Here is a 21366-nt window from a genome sequence, read left to right on the forward strand (position 1 = left end):
AGAGGATAGGGGTCCACGCAGCCCAGGAGCACATTGCCTGAGGATTGGCAGCAGACATCTTGGTTCCAGGACACTGCCGAGAGTATTCTGCACAGGTGAGAGTGCGGAATAGAGAAGCTAACAGCTTCTGGGACAGGCGGGAGCCACAGAGCTTCTAAAGTAGCCCCCTTTTCGGGCCCCAACATCTGGCCACTTTCCCGGCCATAGGATAGGGGTCCACCCGGGCCGGGAGCACTTGGCCTGAGCATCGGCTGCAGACATCCTGGTTCCAGGACTCCTCTGAGAGTATTCTGCAGAGGTGAGAGTGTAGAATACAGAAGCTAACAGCTTCTGGGACAGGCCAAAGCAACTCATCCGCAGGACAAGTCCTGTTTTGGGCCTTCATCTTCAGCCAGGAAGGAGCTCCTAACGCCAGATATCTGTGCACCTTCCCTGTAAGAGGAGAGCTTGCCTGCAGAGAGTGCTCAAACCACTGAAACTCAGAGGAGAGATCTGGTCTCCCAGGTCTGCTGAAAGAGGCTAACAGAATCACCTGAGGAACAAGCTCTAACCAGAGACAACTAAATCAACTAACTCCAGAGATTATCAGATGGTGAAAGGTAAACGTAAGAATCTTACTAACAGAAACCAAGACCACTCACCATCACCAGAACCCAGCACTCCCACCTCACCCAGTCCAGGGCACCCCAGCACACCCGAAAAGCTAGACCTGGATCTAAAAGAATATCTCATGATGATGGTAGAGGACATCAAGAAGGACCTTAATAACTCACTCAAAGAAATACAGGAGAACACTGCTAAAATGGTAGAAGATCTTAAAGAGGAAGCACAAAAATCCCTTAAAGAATTAAAGGAAAACACGACCAAACAGGTGATGGAATTGAATAAAACCATCCAAGACCTAAAAAGGGAAGTAGGCACAATAAAGAAAACCCAAAGTGAGGCAACGCTGGAGATAGAAACCCTAGGAAACAAATCTGGAACCATAGATGCGAGCATCAGCAACAGAAAACAAGAGATGGAAGAGAGAATCTCAGGTGCAGAAGATTCCATAGACAACATCGGCACAACAATCAAAGAAAATACAAAACGCAAAAAGATCCTAAATCAAAACATCCAGGAAATCCAGGACACTATGAGAAGACCAAACCTACGGATAATAGAGGTAGATGAGAATGAAGATTTTCAACTCAAAGGACCGGCAAATATCTTCAACAAAATTATAGAAGAAAACTTCCCAAACCTAAAGAAAGAGATGCTCATGAACATACAAGAAGCCTACAGAACCCCAAATAGACTGGACCAGAAAAGGAATGCCTCCTGACACATAATAATCAGAACAACAAATACACTAAATAAAGATAGAATATTAAAAGCAGTAAGGGAAAAGTGTCAAGTAACATATAAAGGCAAGCCTATCAGAATTACACCAGATTTTTCACAAGAGACTATAAAAGCAAGAAGAGATTGGACAGATGTTATACAGACACTAAGAGAACACAAATGCCAGCCCAGGCTACTATACCCGGCCAAACATTCAATAACCTTAGATGGAGAAACAAAAGTATTCCATGACAGAGCCAAATTCACACATTATCTTTCCACAAATCCAGCCCTTCAAAGGATAATAACAGAAAAAAACCAATACAAGGATGGAAACAACATCCTAGAAAAAGCAAGAAGGTAATCCCTCAACAAACCTAAAACTAGACAGCCACAAGAACAGAATGCCAACTTTAACAACAAAAATAATAGGAGGCAACAATTACTTTTCCTTAATATCTCTTAATATCAATGGACTCAATTCCCCAATAAAAAGACATAGACTAATAGACTGACTACACAAACAAGACCCAACATTTTGCTGCTTACAGGAAACCCATCTCAGGGAAAAAGATAGACACTACCTCAGAGTGAAAGGCTGGAAAACAATTTTCCAAGCAAATGGTCTGAAGAAACAAGCTGGAGTAGCCATTCTAATATCTAATAAAATAGACTTCCAACCCAAGGTCATCAAAAAAGACGAGAAGGGGCACTTCATACTCATCAAAGGTAAAATCTTCCAAGAGGAACTCTCAATTCTGAATATCTATGCTCCAAATACAAGGGCAGCCACATTCATTAAAGAAACTTTAGTAAAGCTTAAAGCACACATTGTACCTCATACAATAATAATGGGGGACTTCAACACACCACTTTCACCAACGGACAGATCATGGAAACAGAAACTAAACAGGGACACAGTGAAACTAACAGAAGTTATGAAACAAATGGATCTAACAGATATCTACAGAACATTTTATCCTAAAACAAAAGGATATACCTTCTTCTCAGTGCCTCATGGTACCTTCTCCAAAATTGACCACATAATTGGACGCAAAACAAGCCTCAACAGATACAAAAATATTGAAATATTCCCATGTATCATATCAGATGACCATAGACTAAGGCTGATCTTCAATAACAAAATAAATAATAGAAAGCCAACATTCATGTGGAAACTGAACAACACTCTCCTCAATGATACCTTGGTCAAGGAAGGAATAAAGAAAGAAATTAAGGACTTTTTGGAGTTTAATGAAAATGAAGCCACAACATACCCAAACTTATGGGACACAATGAAAGCATTTCTAAGAGGAAAACTCATAGCTCTGAGTGCCTCCAAAAAGAAATGAGAGAGAGCACACATTAGCAGCTTGACAACACATCTAAAAGCTCTAGAACAAAAGGAAGCAAATTCACACAAGAGGAGTAGATAGCAGGAAATAATCAAACTCAGGAGTGAAATCAACCAAGTGGAAACAAGAACTGTTCAAAGAATCAACCAAATGAGGAGCTGGTTCTTTGAGAAAATCAACAAGATAGACAAACCCTTAGCCAGACTCACTAGAGGGCAAAGGGAAAGCATTCTAATTAACAAAATCAGAAATGAAAAGGGAGACATAACAACAGATCCTGAAGAAATCCAAAACACCATCAGATCCTTCTACAAAAGGCTATACTCAATAAAACTGGAGAACCTGGATGAAATGGACAAGTTTCTAGACAGATACCAGGAACCAAAGTTAAATCAAGATCAGGTTAATGATCTAAACAGTCCTATATCCCTTAGAGAAATAGAAGCAGTCATTAATAGTCTCCCAACCAAAAAAAAGCCCAGGACCAGATGGGTTTAGTGCAGAGTTCTATCAAACCTTCAAAGAAGATCTAATCCCAGTTCTTCACAAACTATTCCACAAAATAGAAGTAGAAGGTACTCTACCCAACTCATTCTATGAAGCCACAATTAGTCTGATACCTAAACCACAAAAAGACCTAACAAAGATAGAGAACTTCAGACCAATTTCCCTTATGAATATCGATTCAAAGATCCTGAATAAAGTTCTTGCTAACCGAATCCAAGAACACATCAAAACAGTCATCCATCCTGACCAAGTAGGTTTCATCCTAGGGATGCAGGGATGGTTCAAATACGGAAACCCATCAACGGAATCCAGTATATAAACAAACTCAAAGACAAAATCCACATGATCATCTCGTTAGATGCAGAAAAAGCATTTGACAAAATCCAACACCCATTCATGATAAAAGTCTTGGAAAGATCAGGAATTCAAGGCCCATACCTAAACATGATAAAAGCAATCTACAGCAAACCAGTAGCCAACATCAAAGTAAATGGTGAGAAGCTAGAAGCAATCCCACTAAAATCAGGGACTAGAAAAGGCTGCCCACTTTCTCCCTACCTATTCAACATAGTACTTGAAGTCCTAGCCAGAGCAATTCGACAACAAAAGGAGATCAAGGGGATTCAAATTGGAAAAGATGAAGTCAAAAATCACTTTTTGCAGATGATATGTTAGTATATATAAGTGACCCTAAAAATTCCATCAGAGAACTCCTAAACCTGATAAACAGCTTCAGTGAAGTAGCTGGATATAAAATTACCTCAAACAAGTCAATTGCCTTTTGCTACACAAAGAATAAACAGGCTGAGAAAGAAATTAGGGAAACAACACCCTTCTCAATAGTCACAAATAATATAAAATACCTTGGCGTGACTCTAACTAAGGAAGTGAAAGATCTGTATGATAAGAACTTCAAGTCTCTGAAGAAAGAAATTAAAGAAGATCTCAAAACATGGAAAGATCTCCCATGCTCATGGATTGGCAGGATCAATATAGTAAAAATGGCTATCTTGCCAAAAGCAATCTACAGATTCAATGCAATCCCCATCAAAATTCCAATTCAATTCTTCAACGAATTAGAAAGGGCAATCTGCAAATTCTTCTGGAATAACAAAAAACCTAGGATAGCAAAAACTCTTCTCAAGGATAAAAGAACCTCTGGTGGAATCACTATGCCTGACCTAAAGCTGTACTACAGAGCAATTATGACAAAAACTGAATGGTACTGGTATAGCGACAGACCAGTAGACCAATGGAATAGAATTGAAGACCTAGAAATGAACCCACACACCTATGGTCACTTGATCTTTGACAAGGGAGCACAAACCATCCAGTGGAAAACAGACAGCATCTTCAACAAATGGTTCTGGCACAAGTGGCAGTTATTATGTAGAAGAATGCGAATTGATCCATTCCTATCTCCTTGTACTAAGGTCAAATCTAAGTGGATTAAGGAACTCCACATAAAACCAGAGACACTGAAACTTATTGAGGAGAAAGTAGGGATAACCCTCGAAGATATGGGCACAGGGGGAAAATTCTGAAATAGAACAGCAATGGCTTGTGCTGTAAGATCAAGAATTGACAAATGGGACCTCATGAAAGTGCAAAGCTTCTGCAAAGCAAAAGACACCGTCAATAAAACAAAAAGGCCACCAACAGTTTGGGAAAGGATTTTTACCTATCCTAAATCAGAGAGGGGACTAGTATCCAATATATATAAAGAACTCAAGAAGGTAGACGCCAGAAAATCAAATAACCCCATTAAAAAACAGGGCTCAGAGCTAAACAAAGAATTCTCACCTGAGGAATACCAAATGGCTGAGAAGCACCTGAAAAAATGTTCAGCATCCTTAATCATCAGAGAAATGCAAATCAAAACAACCCTGAGATTCCACCTCACACCAGTCAGAATGTCTAAGATCAAAAATTCAGGTGACAGCAGATGCTGGAAAGGATGTGGAGAAAGAGGAACACTCCTCCATTGTTGGTGGGATTGCAAGCTTGTACAACCACTCTGGAAATCAGTGTGGTGGTTCCCCCGAAAACTGGATATAGTACTACTGGAGGATCCTGCAATACCTCTCCTGGGCATATATCCAGAAGATGTTCCAACCGGTAAAAAGGACACATGCTCCAATATGCTCATAGCAGCCTTATTTATAATAGCCAGAAGCTGGAAAGAACCTAGATGCCCCTCAAGAGAAATGGATACAGAAAATGTGGTACATTTACACAATAGAGTACTACTCAGCTATAAAAAGAATGAATTTATGAAATTCCTAGGCCAATGGATGGACCTGGAGGGTATCATCCTGAGTGAGGTAACCCAATCACAATGGAACTCACACAATATGTACTCACTGATAAGTGGATACTAGCCCAGAAACTTAGGATACCCAAGATATAAGATACAATTTGCTAAACGCATGAAACTCAAGAAGAACGAAGACCAAATTGTGGACACTTTGCCCCTTCTTAGAATTGGGAACAAAACACCCATGGAAGGTGTTACAGAGACAAAGTTTGGAACTGTGTCAAAAGGATGGACCATCTAGAGCCTGCCATATCCAGGGTTCTATCCCATAATCAGCTTCTAAATGCTGACACCATTGCATACACTAGCAAGATTTTATCGAAAGGACCCAGATGTAGCTGTCTCTTGTGAGACTATGCCGGGGCCTAGCAAACACAGAAGTGGATGCTCACAGTCAGCTATTGGATGGATCACAGAGCCCCCAATGGAGGAGCTAGAGAAAGTACCCAAGGAGCTAATGGGATCTGCAACCCTATAGGTAGAACAAAATTATGAACTAACCAGTACCCCAGAGCTCTTGACTCTAGCTGCATTGTATCAAAAGATGGCCTAGTCGGCCTTCACTGGAAAGAGAGGCCCATTGGTCTTACAAACTTTATATGCCCCAGTACAGGAGAATGCCAGGGCCAAAAAGTGGGAGTGGGTGGGTAGGGGAGTGGGAGGGAGGGAATGGGGGACTTTTGGGATAGCATTGGAAATGTAAATGAGGAATATACCTAATAAAATGTATAAAAAAAGAAAGAAAGTAAACATTGACACAACAAAGAAAATGTGAAATGCAAAAAGATCCTAACCCAAAAATCCAGGAAATCCAGGACACAATGAGAATACCAAACCTAAGGAAAATAGGTATAGACAAGAAGGAAAATTCCCAATTTAAAGGGCCAGTAAATATCTTCAACAAAATTATAGAAGAAAACTTCCCCAACCTAAAGAAAGAGATGCCTATGAACATACAAGAAGCCTACAGAACTCCAAATAGTTAGGAACAGAAAAGAAATTCGGGCTCTCTGCTCCTCCCTGTTCCAGAGACAGCTGCATCTTCTTGTGCAGTGCCAGCCTCATCCTGTAGACAAAATGGTGAAGGTCGGTGTGAACAGATTTGGCCATATTGGGTGCATGGTTACCAGGGCTGCCATCTGCTCTCCACATGGCAAAGTGGAGATTGTTGCCATCAACGACCCCTTCATTGACCTCAACCACATGGTCTACATGTTTCAGTATGACTCCACCCATGGCAAATTCAAGGCACAGTCAAATCCAAGAATGGGAAACTTGTCATCAACAGGAAGCCCATCACCATTTTCCAGGAGCAAGACCCCCCGCTAACATCAAATGGGGTGATGCCAGTGCTGAGTATGTTGTGGAGTCTACTGGCATCTTCACCACCATAGAGAAGGCTGGGGCCCACTTGCAGGGTGGAGCCAAAAGGGTCATCATCTCCACCCCTTCTGCCGATGCCCCCATATTTGTCATGGGTGTGAACCACGAGAAATATGACAACTCACTCAAGATTGTCAGCAATGTATCTTGCATCACCAACTGCTTAGCCCCCCTGGACAAGTTCATCCATGACAACTTTGGCATCATGGAAGGGCTCATGGCCATGATTCATGCCATCACTGCCACTCAGAAGACTGTAGATGGCCCCTCTGGAAAACTATGGCATGATGGCCATGGGGCTGCCCAGAACATCATCCCTGCATCCACTGGTGCTGCCAAGGCTGTGGGCAGGGTCATGCCAGAGCTGAACGGGAAGCTCACTGGAATGGCCTTCTGTGTTCCTACCCCCAATGTGTCCATGGTGGATCTGACGTGCTGCCTGGAGAAGCCTGCCAAGTATGAAGACATCAAGAAGGTGGTGAAACAGGCACCTGAGGGCTCACTGAAGGGCATCCTGGGCAACACTGAGGACCAGGTTGTCTCCTGCGACTTCAACAGCAACTCCCACTCTTCCACATTTGATGCCGGGGCTGGCATTGCTCTCAATGACAAATTTGTCAAGCTCATTTCCTGGTATGACAGTGAATACATCTACAGCAACTGGGTGGTGGACCTCAGGGTCTACCTGACCTCCAAGGAGTAAGAAACCCTGGACCACCCACCCCAGCAAAGACAGTGAGCGCAAGAGAGAGGCCCTCAGTTGCTGAGGAGTCTCTATTCCCCAACACTGAGCATCTCCCTCACAATTTCCACCCCAGACCCCCATAATAATAGGAGGGGCCTAGGGAGCCCTCCCTACTCTTTTGAATACCATCAATAAAGTTCTCTGCACCCCCCAAAAATGAAATTCCAACTGTCACATAATAATCAAAACACCAAATGCACAAAACAAAAAAAGAATATTAAAAGCAGTAAGGGACAAAGGTCAAGTAACACATAAAGGCAGACCTATCAGAATTACACTTGACTTCTCCCCAGAGACTATGAAAGATCATGGGCAGATATCATACAGACTCTAAGAGAACACAAATGCCAGCCCAGGCTACTATACCCAGAAAAACTCTCAATTACCATAGATGAAGAAACCAAGGTATTCTAGGACAAAACCAAATTTACACAATATCTTTCCACAAATCCAGCCCTTCAAAGGATAATAAATGGAAAGCTCCAACACAGTAGGAAAACTACGCCCTAGAAAAAGCAAGAAAGTAATCGTTCAACAAACCTAAAAGAAGACAGGCACATGAACAGAATTCCAACTTTAACAACAAAAATAACAGGAAGCAACAATGGCTTTTCCTTAATATCTCTTAATATCAATGGACTCAATTCCCAAATAAAAAGACATAGACTAACAGACTGGTTACATAAACAGGACCCAACATTTTGCTGCATGCAGGAAACCCACCTCAGTGATAAAGACAGATACTACCTCAGAGTAAAAGCATGTAAAACAATTTTCCAAGCAAATAGTCCCAAGATACAAGCTGGAGTAGCCATTCTAATATTGAATGAAATCTACTTCCAACCCAAAGTTATCAAAAAAAAGATAAGGAGAGACACTTTATTCATCAAAGGTAAAATTTTCCAAGATAAACTCTCAATTCTGAATATCTATACACCAAATGCCAGGGCATCCACATTCATTAAAAAAATTATACTAGAGCTCAAAGCACACATAGCACCGCACACAATAATACTGGGAGACTTCAACACCCCACTCTCATCAATGGACAGATCATGGAAACAGAAACTGAATAGAGACACAGTGAAACTCACAGAAGTTATGGAACAAAGGGAATTAACAGGTATTTATAGAATATTTTATCCTTAAACAAAAGGATATATCTTCTTCTCAGCACCTCATGGTACCTTCTCCAAAACTGTCCATATAACTGGTCACAAAACAGGTCTCAAAAGGTTTTTAAAAATTGAAATAATTTCATGCATCCTATCAGATTACCATGGAATAAGGCTGATCTTCAATTACAAAATAAATAATAGAAAGCCCACATACATGTGGAAGCTGAACAACATTCTACTCAATGATAACTTGGTCAAGGAAGCAATAAAGAAAGAAGTTAAAGACTTTTTAGAGTTTAATGAAAATGAATCCACAACATACCCAAACTTATGGGACACAATGAAAGCAGTCCTAAGAGGAAAACTCATAGCTCTGAGTGCTGCCAAAAATAAACTGGAGAGAGCACACACTAGGAGCTTGACAGCACACCTGAAAGCTCGAGAATAAAAAGAAGCAAATTCACCCAAGAGGAGTAGATGGCAGGAAATGACCAAACTCAGGGCTGAAATCAACCAAGTGGAAACAAAAAGAACTATACAAAGAATCAACCAAACCAGGAGCTGGTTCTTTGATAAATCAACAGGACAGATAAACCCTTAGCCAGACTAACTACATACCAAAGAGACAGTATCCTAATTAACAAAATCAGAAATGAAAAGGGAGACATAACAACATAAACTGAGGAAATCCAAAAAAATCATCAGATCTTACTACAAAAGCCTAAAGTCAACAAAACAGGAAAACCTGGATGAAATGGACAAGTTTCTAGACAGATACCAGGTACCAAAGTTAAATCAGGATCAGATTAGGGATCTAAAGAGTTCCATATCACCTAAAGAAATAGAAACAGTCATTAATAGTCTCCCAACCAAAAAAAAAAACAAAAACAAAAAAACAAAAAAACGCCCAGGACCAGATGGGTTTAGTACAGAATTCTATCAGACCTACAAAGAAGACCTACCACCAATACTCCTCAAACTATTCCACAAAATAAAAACAGAAGGTACTCTACCTAATTCGTTCTATGAAGCCACAATTATTCTGATACCTAAACCACACAAAGACCCAACAAAGAAAGAGAATTTCAGACCAATTTCCCTTATGAATTTTGATGAAAAAATACTCAATAAAATTCTCACTAACCAAATCCAAGAACACATTAAAAGGATCATCTATCATGATCAAGTAGGCTTCATCCCAGGGATGCAAGGATGGTTCAATATACTGAAATCCACCAACATAATCCACTATATAAACAAACTCAAAGAAAAAAACATATGATCATCTCATTAGATGCTGAGAAATCACTTGACAAAGTCCAACACCCCTTCATGATAAAAGTCTTGGAAAAATCAGGAATTCAAGGCCCATACCTAAACATATTAAAAGCCATATATAGCAAGCCAGTAGCCAACATCAAACTAAATGGAGAGAAAGTTGAAACAATCCCACTAAAGTCAGGAACTAGGCAAGGCTGCCCACTCTCTCTCTACCTATTCAATATAGTGCTTGAAGTCCTAGCCAGAGCAATCAGACAACAAAAGAAGATCAAGGGGATACAAATTGGAAAGGAAGAAATCAAAATATCGCTATTTACAGATGATATGATAGTATATGTAAGTGACCCCAAAAATTCCACCAGAGAACTCCTAAACCTAATAAACAACTTCAGAAAAGTGGCTGGATATAAAATTAATTCAAACAAATCTGTGGCCTTCTTCTACACAAAGGATAAACAGGCTGAGAAAAAAATTAGTGAAACAACAATCTTCTCAATAGTCACAAATAATATAAAATACCTTGGTGTGAATCTGGGCAAGTGAAAAAATTGTATGATAAGAACTTCGAGTCTCTGAAGAAAGAAATTGAAGAAGATCTCAGAAGATGGAAAGATCTCCCATGCTCATGGATTGGCAGTATTAATATAGTAAAAATGGCCATCTTGCCAAAAGCTATCTACCTATTCAATGCAATCCCCATCAAAATTTCAACTCAATTCTTCATAGATTTAGAAAGAGCAATTTCGAAATTCATTTGGACTAACAAAAAAACCCACATAGGGAAAACTATTCTCAACAATAAAAGAACTTCTAGGGGAATCAGCATCCCTGACCTCAACCTGTACTACAGAGCATTTGTGATAAAAACTGAATAGTATTGGTATAGTGACAGGCAGGTAGATCAATGGAATAGAATTGAAGAACCAGAAATGAACCCACACACCTATGGTCACTTGATTTTTGACAAAGGAGCTAAAACCATCCAATGGGAAAAAAGACAGCATTTTCAACAAATGGTGTTGGTTCAACTGGCAGTTATCATGTAGAAGAAGGCAAATTGATCCATTCTTATCTCCTTGTACAAAGCTCAAGTTGAAGTGAATCAAAGACCTTCACATAAAACCAGATACACTGAAACTTATAGAAGAGAAAGTGGGGAAGAGCCTTGAAGATATGGGCACAGGGGAAAAATTCCTTAACATCAAATGACATGTGATATAAGATCAAGAATCGACAAATGGGATCTCATAAAATTGCAAAGCTTCTGTAAGGCAAAGGACACTGTCAAGAAGACAAAAAGGCAACCAACAGACTGGGAAAAGATCTTCACCAATCCTACATCCAATAGATGACTAATATCCAATATATACAAAGAACTCAAGAAGTTAGACTCCAGAGAAACAAATAACCCCATTTAAAATGGGGTACAGAGCTAAAAACAGAGAATTCTCAACTGAGGAATACCAAATGGCTGAGAAGCACCTAAAAATATTCAACATCCTTAATCATCAGGGAAATGCAAATCAAAACAACCCTGAGATTCCACCTCATACCAGTCAGAATGGCTAAGATCAAAGACTCAGGTGACAGCAGATGCTGGCGAGATGTGGAGAAAGAGAAACACTCCTCCATTGCTGGTAGGTCTGCAAGCTGGTACAGCCACTCTGAAAATCAGTTTGGCGGTTCCTCAGAAAATTGGACATAGTACTACCCGAGGACCCAGCAATACCACTAGTGGGCATATACCCAGAAGATGCTCCAACTTGTAATAAGGACACATGCTCCACTATGTTCATAGCAGCCCCCAGATGTTCCTCAACAGAGGTATACATACAGAAAATGTGGTACATTTATACAATGGAATACTACTCATATATTAAAATCAATGAATTTATGAAAGTCATAGGCAAATGGATCGATCTGGAATATATCATCCTGAGTGAGGTAACCCACTCACAAAATAACACACATGATATGCACTCACTGATAACTGGATATTAGCCCAGAAGCCCAGAAACTCAGAATACCCAAGATACAATTTACAAACCACATGAAATCCAAGAAGGAAGACCATAGTATGGATATTTCTATCCATCTTTGAAGAGGGGAATAAAACACCCATGGAAGGAGTTACAGAGACAAAGCATGAAGTAAAGACTGAAGAAATGATCATCCAGAGACTTACTCTCCTGGGGATCCATCCCATTTACAATCACCAAACCCAGACACTGCTGTGGATGCCAACAAGTGCTTGCTGACAGGAGCCTGATATAGCTCTCTCCTGAGAGGCTCTGCCAGTACCAAACAAATACAGAAATGGATGCTCACAGCCATCCATTGAACTGAGCATAAGGTACCCAATAAAGGAGCTAGAAAAAGGACATAAGGAGCTGAAAGGGTTTGCAGCCCCAAAAGAGGAACAACAATATGAACTAACCAGTACCCCCAGAGCTCCCAGGGACTAAACCACCAATCAAAGAGCACACATGGTGGTACTCATGGCTCCAACTGCATATGTAGCAGAGGATGATCTAGTCAGACATCAATGGAAGGAGAGGCCCTTTATCCTATGAAGGCTCTATGCCCTAATGTGGGGGAATGCCAGGCTCAGGAAGCAGGAGTGGGTGGTTTGGTGAGCAGAGGGAAGAGGGAGGGGATGGGGAAGGGTGTTTTTCTGGAGGGGAAACTAGGAAAAGAGATAACATTTGAAGTATAAATAAAGAAAATATTCAATTAAAAGAAACAAGTATTCATGAATGCTTAACTACACATATAGACAAACAAATGCATTTGGATGAATGGCTGACTGGATGGATGGATGGATGGATGGATGGATGGATGGATGGATGGATGGATGGATGGATGCATGGATGCATGGATGCATGGATGCATGGATGCATGGATGCATGGATGCATGGATGCATGGATGGATGCATAAGGCAGAGCTACCCAAGCCAAACTACTCAACCAAGAGCTTTATTTCTTTTCCCTGGCCTTTTTATACCTTCTTAGACACAAAGATCTTTAGAAAATTATCTCAGAGATAAAATGTTACATAAAATGAGAGTTACAAAAGGATGTTGATATTAAGTTCGAAGCAGTGTTTCATTCTAAAATACTCATTAAACATTCAAAGCAACAGTTTTTACATGGCCTGGCTTTATAGTGCACAACTATATCTATATCCTTGGACCCAAATATTTTCCTAGAACACAAATTCGTCCCAAGTCTTTTTCTCTTTTTTAGTGTGATTATAAAAGCTCATTGTATTTCCTATTATGCAGCCTTTACTTACTATTCTGAGGAGTGGGCACATTCTATTCTTGATTCTGCTTTACTACATCTTTCTAGTAGAGCAACTAAGACCATCTCTTAAAGCTTTCTTCTTAAGCCCCTACCCTAGCAGAAATTTGAAGCGCCAGACACTTCTCTGGGCCCCCATCTGCTCAGACGAGAAGGGGAGGAAGGTTGGGGAAAGGATTCTAGGAGGGGGTGGCCAGGAAGGGGCAATGAGAGGGATGTAAAGTGAATAAGTAAAAAATAAAACAAAAATTTAAAAATTTCTTCCTAAAATTGTTTGAATCAAATCATGAATTCTATAAAACCATTAGTTTATCTAAACAACATTAATTCATGAAAGTTCATCTTTATGTTGATCTTCAAGAAATCTGATCAATAGGGTGGGCTAGTGCCCAGGGTTTATTGTAGTAATTTAATAATGACAGGAAAAGCATATCAGCTGCAAGAAACAATCCTGAGATGAGATCTCTTTGGAACCTTGCCATTGAACTCACACATCACAGACCATGCAAAAATAGTGGGCCACCTCCAGGAGGGCCACCTGCTAGCCTTACCCTCCCCTAATTGCCTCCTAACAGTGCATGATGTGAAATTCACAAAGATCCCAATAAAAAGTTTCTTTTTTTTTTTTTTTAATTTTCCCCTAAATACCTTAACTTAACTTCTATCCCTAGTCTTGTCAGTCCCAACAGGTTTCAAATCGATTACAAGATACTTCAGCAACCCCCAAATGCTCCCTCAGAATCTGCATTCCAGACAACTCCAAAGCAGCTAGCCCCGTATAGTCCCACAAAGCCTGGAATCAAAAGTCACAGTCTATACTCCCAGCCTTGACCAACATTTCAGCTTTCTTGGGTCTCTATCAACACTCCCAATATTAACAGGGAGCAACCCGAAAGCAATGATCTTTTACCTGATGTCCAACAACCCAATAATAAAACAAAAGGGTGGGAATTAGTGGCTCTCTAGCAGTCCCAAGCAAGGTGCCAAAAAGTCTCTCCCACACCCAACCCCTAACACTTCTCCCTAGCTAAACTGTTAGATTACATTTCTAAAGAGAGTCTTCAACCTTTACTTGGCAACTGACTCACTCCTGAGACTAACTACCAAGGTCTAGCAATCACAATTTATTGTTTGTCTACAATGGCTAAGCAATCCCATCAGGGACTACCAATTCACCCTAGCACAGACTTCCCTTAAAAACTACTTTTGCAGAAACACCTACTGCTGCCTTCATCCAATACAAAGGCAGTCACCTCCCTGACGCCAAACCTACTTGTCTGTCTTGGGTAATAAGTCTCCTTTGTATGGAGAACTTGGTGTCTGGGTATGCTTTCCCAGGTCCCCTACATCTATACTCTCATGCTTATTGTAACAATATTCCCAACAGCTAAAGGTTGACCCATCTTCATCAATGAATGGGAGCATAGAGACAATGTGGCACATGCATAAGATATTAAATTTTAAAATTGTATTTATGTATGTGTGGAAATATTTGTACATGGTGTGTGTGTGTGTGTGTGTGTGTGTGTGTGTGTGTGTGTGTGTGTGTTGCCCTGGAGGTTGGAGTAAAGATGGTTGTGAGACATACATAATGTGTATTCTGGCCATTGAACCTGAGTCCTCTGTTAAAGTGCTATAAACTGTTGAGCCATCTCTTTATCTCATTATCCAGGCATTAAGATGATAAAATTCTACTCTTTACAATGATAGACTTGACACTGAGACATGATTCCAAGCCAAATAATCTAGGCATACTAGAAAAAAATGCATGATCTTACTTGTGTTTAAAATCTAAAACAATGGAAATTTGTAGAAGTAGAGAGAATAGTGGTTACTGGAGGCTGGGCAGATTAGAAATGGAAAATATTGATCAAAGACTACAGAATTTCAATTAGAGGGCATGAATCACTTTTTGAAGCCTACTGCATAACTATTAACTAATAGTACCTTGTACATTTCAAAATTTCTATCAAACATACTTATGACTTCCCTTCAAAAATAAAAAGTATTTAAATTAATGGATATATTAATTAGTTTTATTTGATTTTACATCATTTTTGTCCATAAAAAAATCAGGTTGTACCTTGAAAATAAGCCATTAATGTAAAAATTAAAAGATGTCATTTGATAAGGAAATTAGCTTTATAAAACATACAAATCTTGGTATTTGGGGGAAAATAGTACAGAGAGGCAAAAGGAATTCTGTTTACTATTTCTTGCTCTATTCTAGAGAACACATCAGCAACTTGGGTGCAACTGTATGAAAGTTCTGTAGGGAGCTATTAATGATGACTAGCATTAGATAACATTCTCGGGGCACTGAGGGGAAGCAGAGCATGCCCAGCTCCAATGCAAACATTCTACTTCTTTTGTGGAGAGGGCAAACTTCCATAGGAAGATGTCAGTTGGGTTGTCACAGCATGGTGGCAGAAGAGGTGTTCCATTGGCCTGCCAAGGACAGAGCTGGTCCTTGTGAATGGACATGAAGCCAGTCTTTGCAGTCCTTTATTCAGATCCTGCCACCTGTCCTAGAGCAATCCTGGACTCAGCTCTAGGGACGATGGGTAATCAGAGCAGGATCCATGTTGCTTCTGTAGTTAGCTGCTTTTCATTGTTTTCTTTATCCAGGATAAGAAACTCGAGACTTTGGTGAAAGCACGTGGAGGTGAACCATCCTTATATCCATAGGAAACTATGCCTGCAGCCACTTTTTTACACACAAGCGGGCCTCCAGAATCCCCCTGTGAATTGAGTGGATACAAGGCACTGAGCTGTTGTTCACCCTGGTCCCAACCTCCTCATGTCAAGGCTCCTCCCAGAGAAGCATGATTTATGCTTATGGGAGGTCAGAGGACAGTCCTGGGGCCCCCGGCCTTCCCAGCTCTGACTGTGGACATGGTTAGGGCTGCACCTCCCTCCTGAGGCAGCCTCTGCCCTTTCCCCAGGTCTGTGATCCACGCTCTAGGAAGGTGTGTGGGACCCTCGTCTCTAGGCTGTTGTTTAAGGACATGGGGACAGTGAGTGGGCCAGGTGTGAGCATGGAGGGGAAGCCCACTGACAAAGTGTGTGTCTGCTCAGAGGAGACACATGGGTGTGGTTATGACACACCCAGGGAGCCCAGCTTTCTACAGCCTGGGCCTGGGACAGGTACTGTGTTGCCAACACCTCCTTTTGTACAAGCTACCTTCAGCAGAGGCTCCTAGTCAGCTCTGGGGGCCCCAGTTCATTACTAGTACCTGCTGTTCCCAGGGAGAAAGATCACAGCCAGTGGGTAAAGGAGTCCCTTGATATTTGGGTCTCTAGGTCCCAGATTCCTTTTCCCCTCCCACTTAGCCCAGAGGGGACTGCAACCCAACTTACCCGAAAGGAAGCACGTTTGGTCTTTGGGTCCCCCGCACATATCTGATTGGTTTTGTTGTAACGATTTTTAAAGTAGGACTCACACTCCCGATCCTTCTGTACTGTCAGCTCAACCTCTTGTAGCGTGTTTGAGTATTTGCCCATTGGGGCCATCCTTCCCCAACCAGCCACATAGCACACATCTCCTGGCTTCACATTGACATTGCGCCTGGGCAGGTTGAGGGGCCTCACAGCTCTAGTCCTCTTGGCCTTACTCTTCAGCTGTTGGGGAAGAAGCAAGAGTCCAGCTCATGGCCTGCTGGTCTGAAACACCATGAAGGCCAGGATGAAAGGGAGGAAATTGAGAGGATGAGAGCAAGAGGGGCAGTCCGTGGACCAAGACAGGGACAGGTCTCACCTTTAGCAGCATGATGTCATTGGAGAATGTCTTAGGATTATAGTCTGGGTGGGGAATGCATTTTACCATAGGGATGACTTGCTGGGTCTTCTCCTGTTCTTTGATGTTGTGGGCCCCCAAAGTGACATTTATTATACTGTGAAGAGAGCAGACGTAAGAGACGTGGAGTCAGAGAGGATGCTGCCCAGGAGGTGTGAAGGACAGGCAGGGCCGGCAGGGTGGGGCTCCAGCTGAGGGAAGTAAAGGGATAATCTGAAGCACCAGTTGCTGCATTAGAGGTGCTCAGGAGCCCATCAGCTCTAAGAAGGCAAACTGAGTTATTCAGCTCATACTGCAATGCTAACCCTGGTTGAAATGTGCTTGACTCCTTATCAGTGACTCTGGTGACAGTCTGTTTCCCCCTCATGAGACTTGCTAGACCCTCTCTCCTCCCAAGCACCTTAGGATGAAGGCGGAGCCTCCATGGAATCTTTCTAGGCAGGTATGGACTGGTTTTTTTGCTCCTCACCTTCCTTCACAGTGAGCAGCAGTCAGCACAAAGTCCTCTCGAATAAGGAAGCCCCCACATATCGCCTCAGGCTGCTGATCCTTGATCGAAAGTAAGGCCATGTAGGGTCGAGAGTGGGGCTTGACTTCATGTCCCCCGATGATCTCCCCTGAAGGGAAAGCCAATCATTTTGTGGGCACCTGCTAGATCACCAGATGGGTTTTGTCTGGTAGCTCCAGACTTGCTAGGCATTTGGGAGCCAGGGAGTCCTGGAGTTGGAAGGAGGTTGGGAGGAGTGCCCTCATTTTCCCCTTCTTTAAAAGGAGAGAAATATAGGTCTTGGCTTATCAATCTTCCTTCCACACAGTTGGAGGCAAACATAATTCTCTGGACAAGGAAATCCTAAGGATTCAGCTTGTCTGTCTTCTGACTTCTGGTCCCAGAGTTTCTAAGACCTTCTCTCCCTTGCTCCCAGCCCTGTGATGCCTGGAATACTGCTGCTTTCTAGGGGCCAAAGTTCACACTTCACAGCATCTTATTTCTTCAGGCCTCCCCACTGGCTTTCATTCCTAGATGTAGGTGCTGGCCTTCCAGAAAGCAGAGTGCCCAGTGGCTCATCCTTGAACACTGGGGAACCACTAGAGCCCTGTGAAGCACTGAGTTAGAGGAAGAGACCAAGTAGCTAGGGACAAGCAAAATCACTTGTTCTGAGGACAGCAATTCCATCTACTCGGGGGTCATAAACACCTAGGCTTCTTTGATGACTGAGTTTGGGGTGAGGGGAAAGCCTGTATCATCATAGTTGCAGAAACCAGGCCCATTCTATCTGCTCCAGGAGAACATATTGTTTTCTGATTTGCAGGTTCCTACCCTTGATCATGTACTTCTAGGAAGATCCACTTTGCAGATGATAAGGGAATGGCTCAGGGAGCGGAGAGCATTCAGTGGCCCTTCCTGAGAAAGACCTCTGCCCTCCTGCTACTGGTGACAGCGGGGTTAGACCACTAAAGGAAGGTGTTGCTTACTCACCTGCCTTTGTCCTGGAGGCCAGAGACAAGGTCAGCAGTAGCAGGAGGATCTTCATCTTCCCCGGAAGGCCGCCTAGGTCCCAGCGTCAAGAGTGTTGTCCTTGCTCTCTTTTAACCTCTAGGAGAGGAAGAAGGCAGAGGGGGCTCTGTGACCTTGTACCCCCTCTCTGCTTTTATGATGCTTCATCACATGCTTTCTATGAAAACTCCTGCCCTACTGCCCCTGCCTGATGACGTCTTCTGAGTACTTGTGTGAGAATCATGAAGTAACCACAGCAGAACCCACAGCGAATGACTCAGAGAACCACCACTTACAGCCCAGGGCAAGACCACAAGGGCATAGGGTGGGGTTTGTAGCCTATGGTATCAGAGTCCCAGAAACCCAAGCTCCCAGTGGTGGAGCATCAGTGTTTTGGATGCTGAGTCCATCAGGACAGATGTGCATTTGGGCTCATCTCTTGTACCAGGACCAAGCATGACCATCTAGTGAGGGTAATCAGGAGCATCCATTAGCAACGTACAGTCTGGGAAGAACAATGGAAGAGTGATGGACAAGGCAGTAACAGACAGGCCCACCAAGCACCCATCAGCCTATTTAGCACCATAGCCCCAAATGTTCCACGTGGCAAAACCCATTCTTATGAAAAGCCCACATCTGACCTTTACTGACAAAAAATAAGAGATGACTGCAGGCTCTGAAAGTGGAATCACTGACTGACTATTGAATCACCTAGACATTCCTACTTCTTTGGGAAAGATGATATTTGTCCGATGCAAACCTGTGAACTAAGGATGGGAAGAGCCTGGTTTCCCAAAGGACATTCAGCTCACTAAATTTCTGTCATAGTGCAACATAAGAAAAGCCAGGCTGCTAAAACTCCACAGTAGTTCTTTAAGTGGCACGGGGTGGGGGACAGAGGTGAACCTTGGGAGTCATTCTCACATTCTGTCTACCTTGAGGCATGGTCTCTCGATTAACTTGGTGATTACGTTAAACTGGCTGGCTGGCCAGAGAACCTCAGGTGTCTCTCTCTGTATCTCAGAGCTTGGATTGTAAGTGTTATCAGCACACCCAGCTTTATCACATAGGCTCTGAGAATGGAATTCAGGTCGTCTTGTTTGCATGGAAAACACTTTACAGACCCAGCTGCTTCCCCACTTCCTCTTAGCATCTAGAGGATTCTATGTAGCTATTCTTACTTAGTGTCCAGAGAAGGAAAAATATTTATTTACTATAAACAAATCCATTTATATTCAATATCAATAGATATTCATTATTTACTACAAGTCAGCCTGTGATAATAAAATAAAATAAAACCTTGGAATTAAAATACCACCTCATGATACAAAAGTGAATCAATTTATTTCAATGTTAGAGAGTAATGACTTGCTTACATGACACACCAAAACATATCCAAAAAGTCCATCATTTCATCTCACCTATATTACAATAGACAATGATTTTGAGTCATACTATGTACATTCTCAATAATCTCATCTTTACCAATGTATCAAGTCACAGACACTGTGGAGTCACACCACCATAGAATTTAAAACTTCTCATCACCTTGGTTTTATTGACAATTATTGTTAATGAATGAAACAAGTCTTACAAAGTCAAAGGTGCTTTAAGTTGATCTTTCCTAAGAGAAAAATAATATAATCAGATTTTAGTGAAGAAAATCTTCCCTCATGCAATGAGTGTCCTAGCAGAAAAAAATTAAAAATTTTGAACACATCACATACTTTTGACTCAGGACATGTAGGACTCAAGCTGGACCTGGCCTTGAGCCTCTCCTTGAGTAATAGCTCTCATAATATCTCAGGGTGCTGTGCCAAAGCTAATGGCAATTAACCGTCCTACCTAGCTGTAAAAACACCACAATGACCAGCACAGCAACATATACCCAAGAGTATAATAATGGCACCTACACCCTGGATGTAGCTAATGGCTTTCTAATTAGACTTATGGCCCACTCAGTGGGAGAGAATTCACGCATGATACTAGAACCTAGTCAACAACCTGTGGCTGCGAGGTCATGGACCCCAGTAGAGAACCTACAATTGACACTTTCCCAAAACAGTGCAATCACTGTGTTCTACATAGCTATCCTTGCATCACAGATATATAGCACTCACTTCTGATCGAAGAAGTCTTGTTTTCAGCAGATGGAGACCATTACAGACATCCACACACCTGTCAAAATGCAGAGAACAACAGACTATGGAGAGCCCACCCCCAGTGGATACATCCACAACACAATTTGTATACATAAGGTTCCAGAAATATCACAGAAAAGGGAGCAAAAAAATCATAAGGACCAGAGGACTAGGGTGTCTGCTAAAAAAAAAAAAAAAAATGGTGTCTTCTAGACATAGCAAGGATACTGCATCAATGAAATCTAAACAACATGTCTGCCTAAGCAATACCTTCACAATGACAGCAATTGACATTCCAGTGTCCAGTGGATGGGGGCACAAGACCCCACTCCTAGATAAAGAATTACACTGAATTAATGGCTAATAAGTAAGGGAAAATCAATCTTCTACGGGAATAAACCTCCTGATAGGTTATCCAACTCAGTCCTAAACACATGTACACACAAGCAACACTAAGTGGACTCTCAGGCTGTATTTACATAGGTGTGTGTGTGTGTGTGTGTGTGTGTGTGTGTGTGTGTGTGTGTGTGTGTGTGTGATAACTAAAGAAGAACCATAAATTTGAGAGGGAGTGAGATAGACATGAGATGAGTTGTAGGAGG

General features: G+C 41.9%; 1 protein-coding gene and 1 pseudogene across 1 annotated transcript; one reads left to right on the forward strand and one right to left on the reverse strand.

Moving 5' to 3' along the window:
- On the forward strand, positions 6562 to 7779 carry Gm4819 (predicted gene 4819; annotated as a pseudogene).
- On the reverse strand, positions 15347 to 18845 carry Gzmb (granzyme B). The gene is made up of 5 exons (NM_013542.3): positions 18606 to 18845; positions 17598 to 17745; positions 17090 to 17225; positions 16693 to 16953; positions 15347 to 16073 (listed from the first exon to the last, which is right to left on the reverse strand). The coding sequence occupies exons 1-5, from the start codon at positions 18658 to 18660 to the stop codon at positions 15930 to 15932; spliced, it is 744 nt and encodes a 247-aa protein (NP_038570.1). The 5' UTR covers positions 18661 to 18845; the 3' UTR covers positions 15347 to 15929.
- Positions 18846 to 21366: the final 2521 nt, after the last annotated feature.

Source organism: Mus musculus, chromosome 14, assembly GCF_000001635.26.
Source record: "Mus musculus strain C57BL/6J chromosome 14, GRCm38.p6 C57BL/6J".
Classification (NCBI taxonomy): Eukaryota; Metazoa; Chordata; class Mammalia; order Rodentia; family Muridae; genus Mus; species Mus musculus.

What these genes read in the sequence shown, in the direction of transcription:
- Gzmb (NM_013542.3), bottom strand. Translation starts at nt 18,660, where the DNA reads ATGAAGATCCTCCTGCTACTGCTGACCTTGTCTCTGGCCTCCAGGACA. An exon ending in GCTGCTCACTGTGAAGGAAG is followed by an intron (nt 17,226 to 17,597) that starts GTGAGGAGCAAA and finishes CTCTCTTCACAG; the next exon opens with TATAATAAATGTCACTTTGG. An exon ending in ATGACATCATGCTGCTAAAG is followed by an intron (nt 16,954 to 17,089) that starts GTGAGACCTGTC and finishes CTTCCCCAACAG; the next exon opens with CTGAAGAGTAAGGCCAAGAG.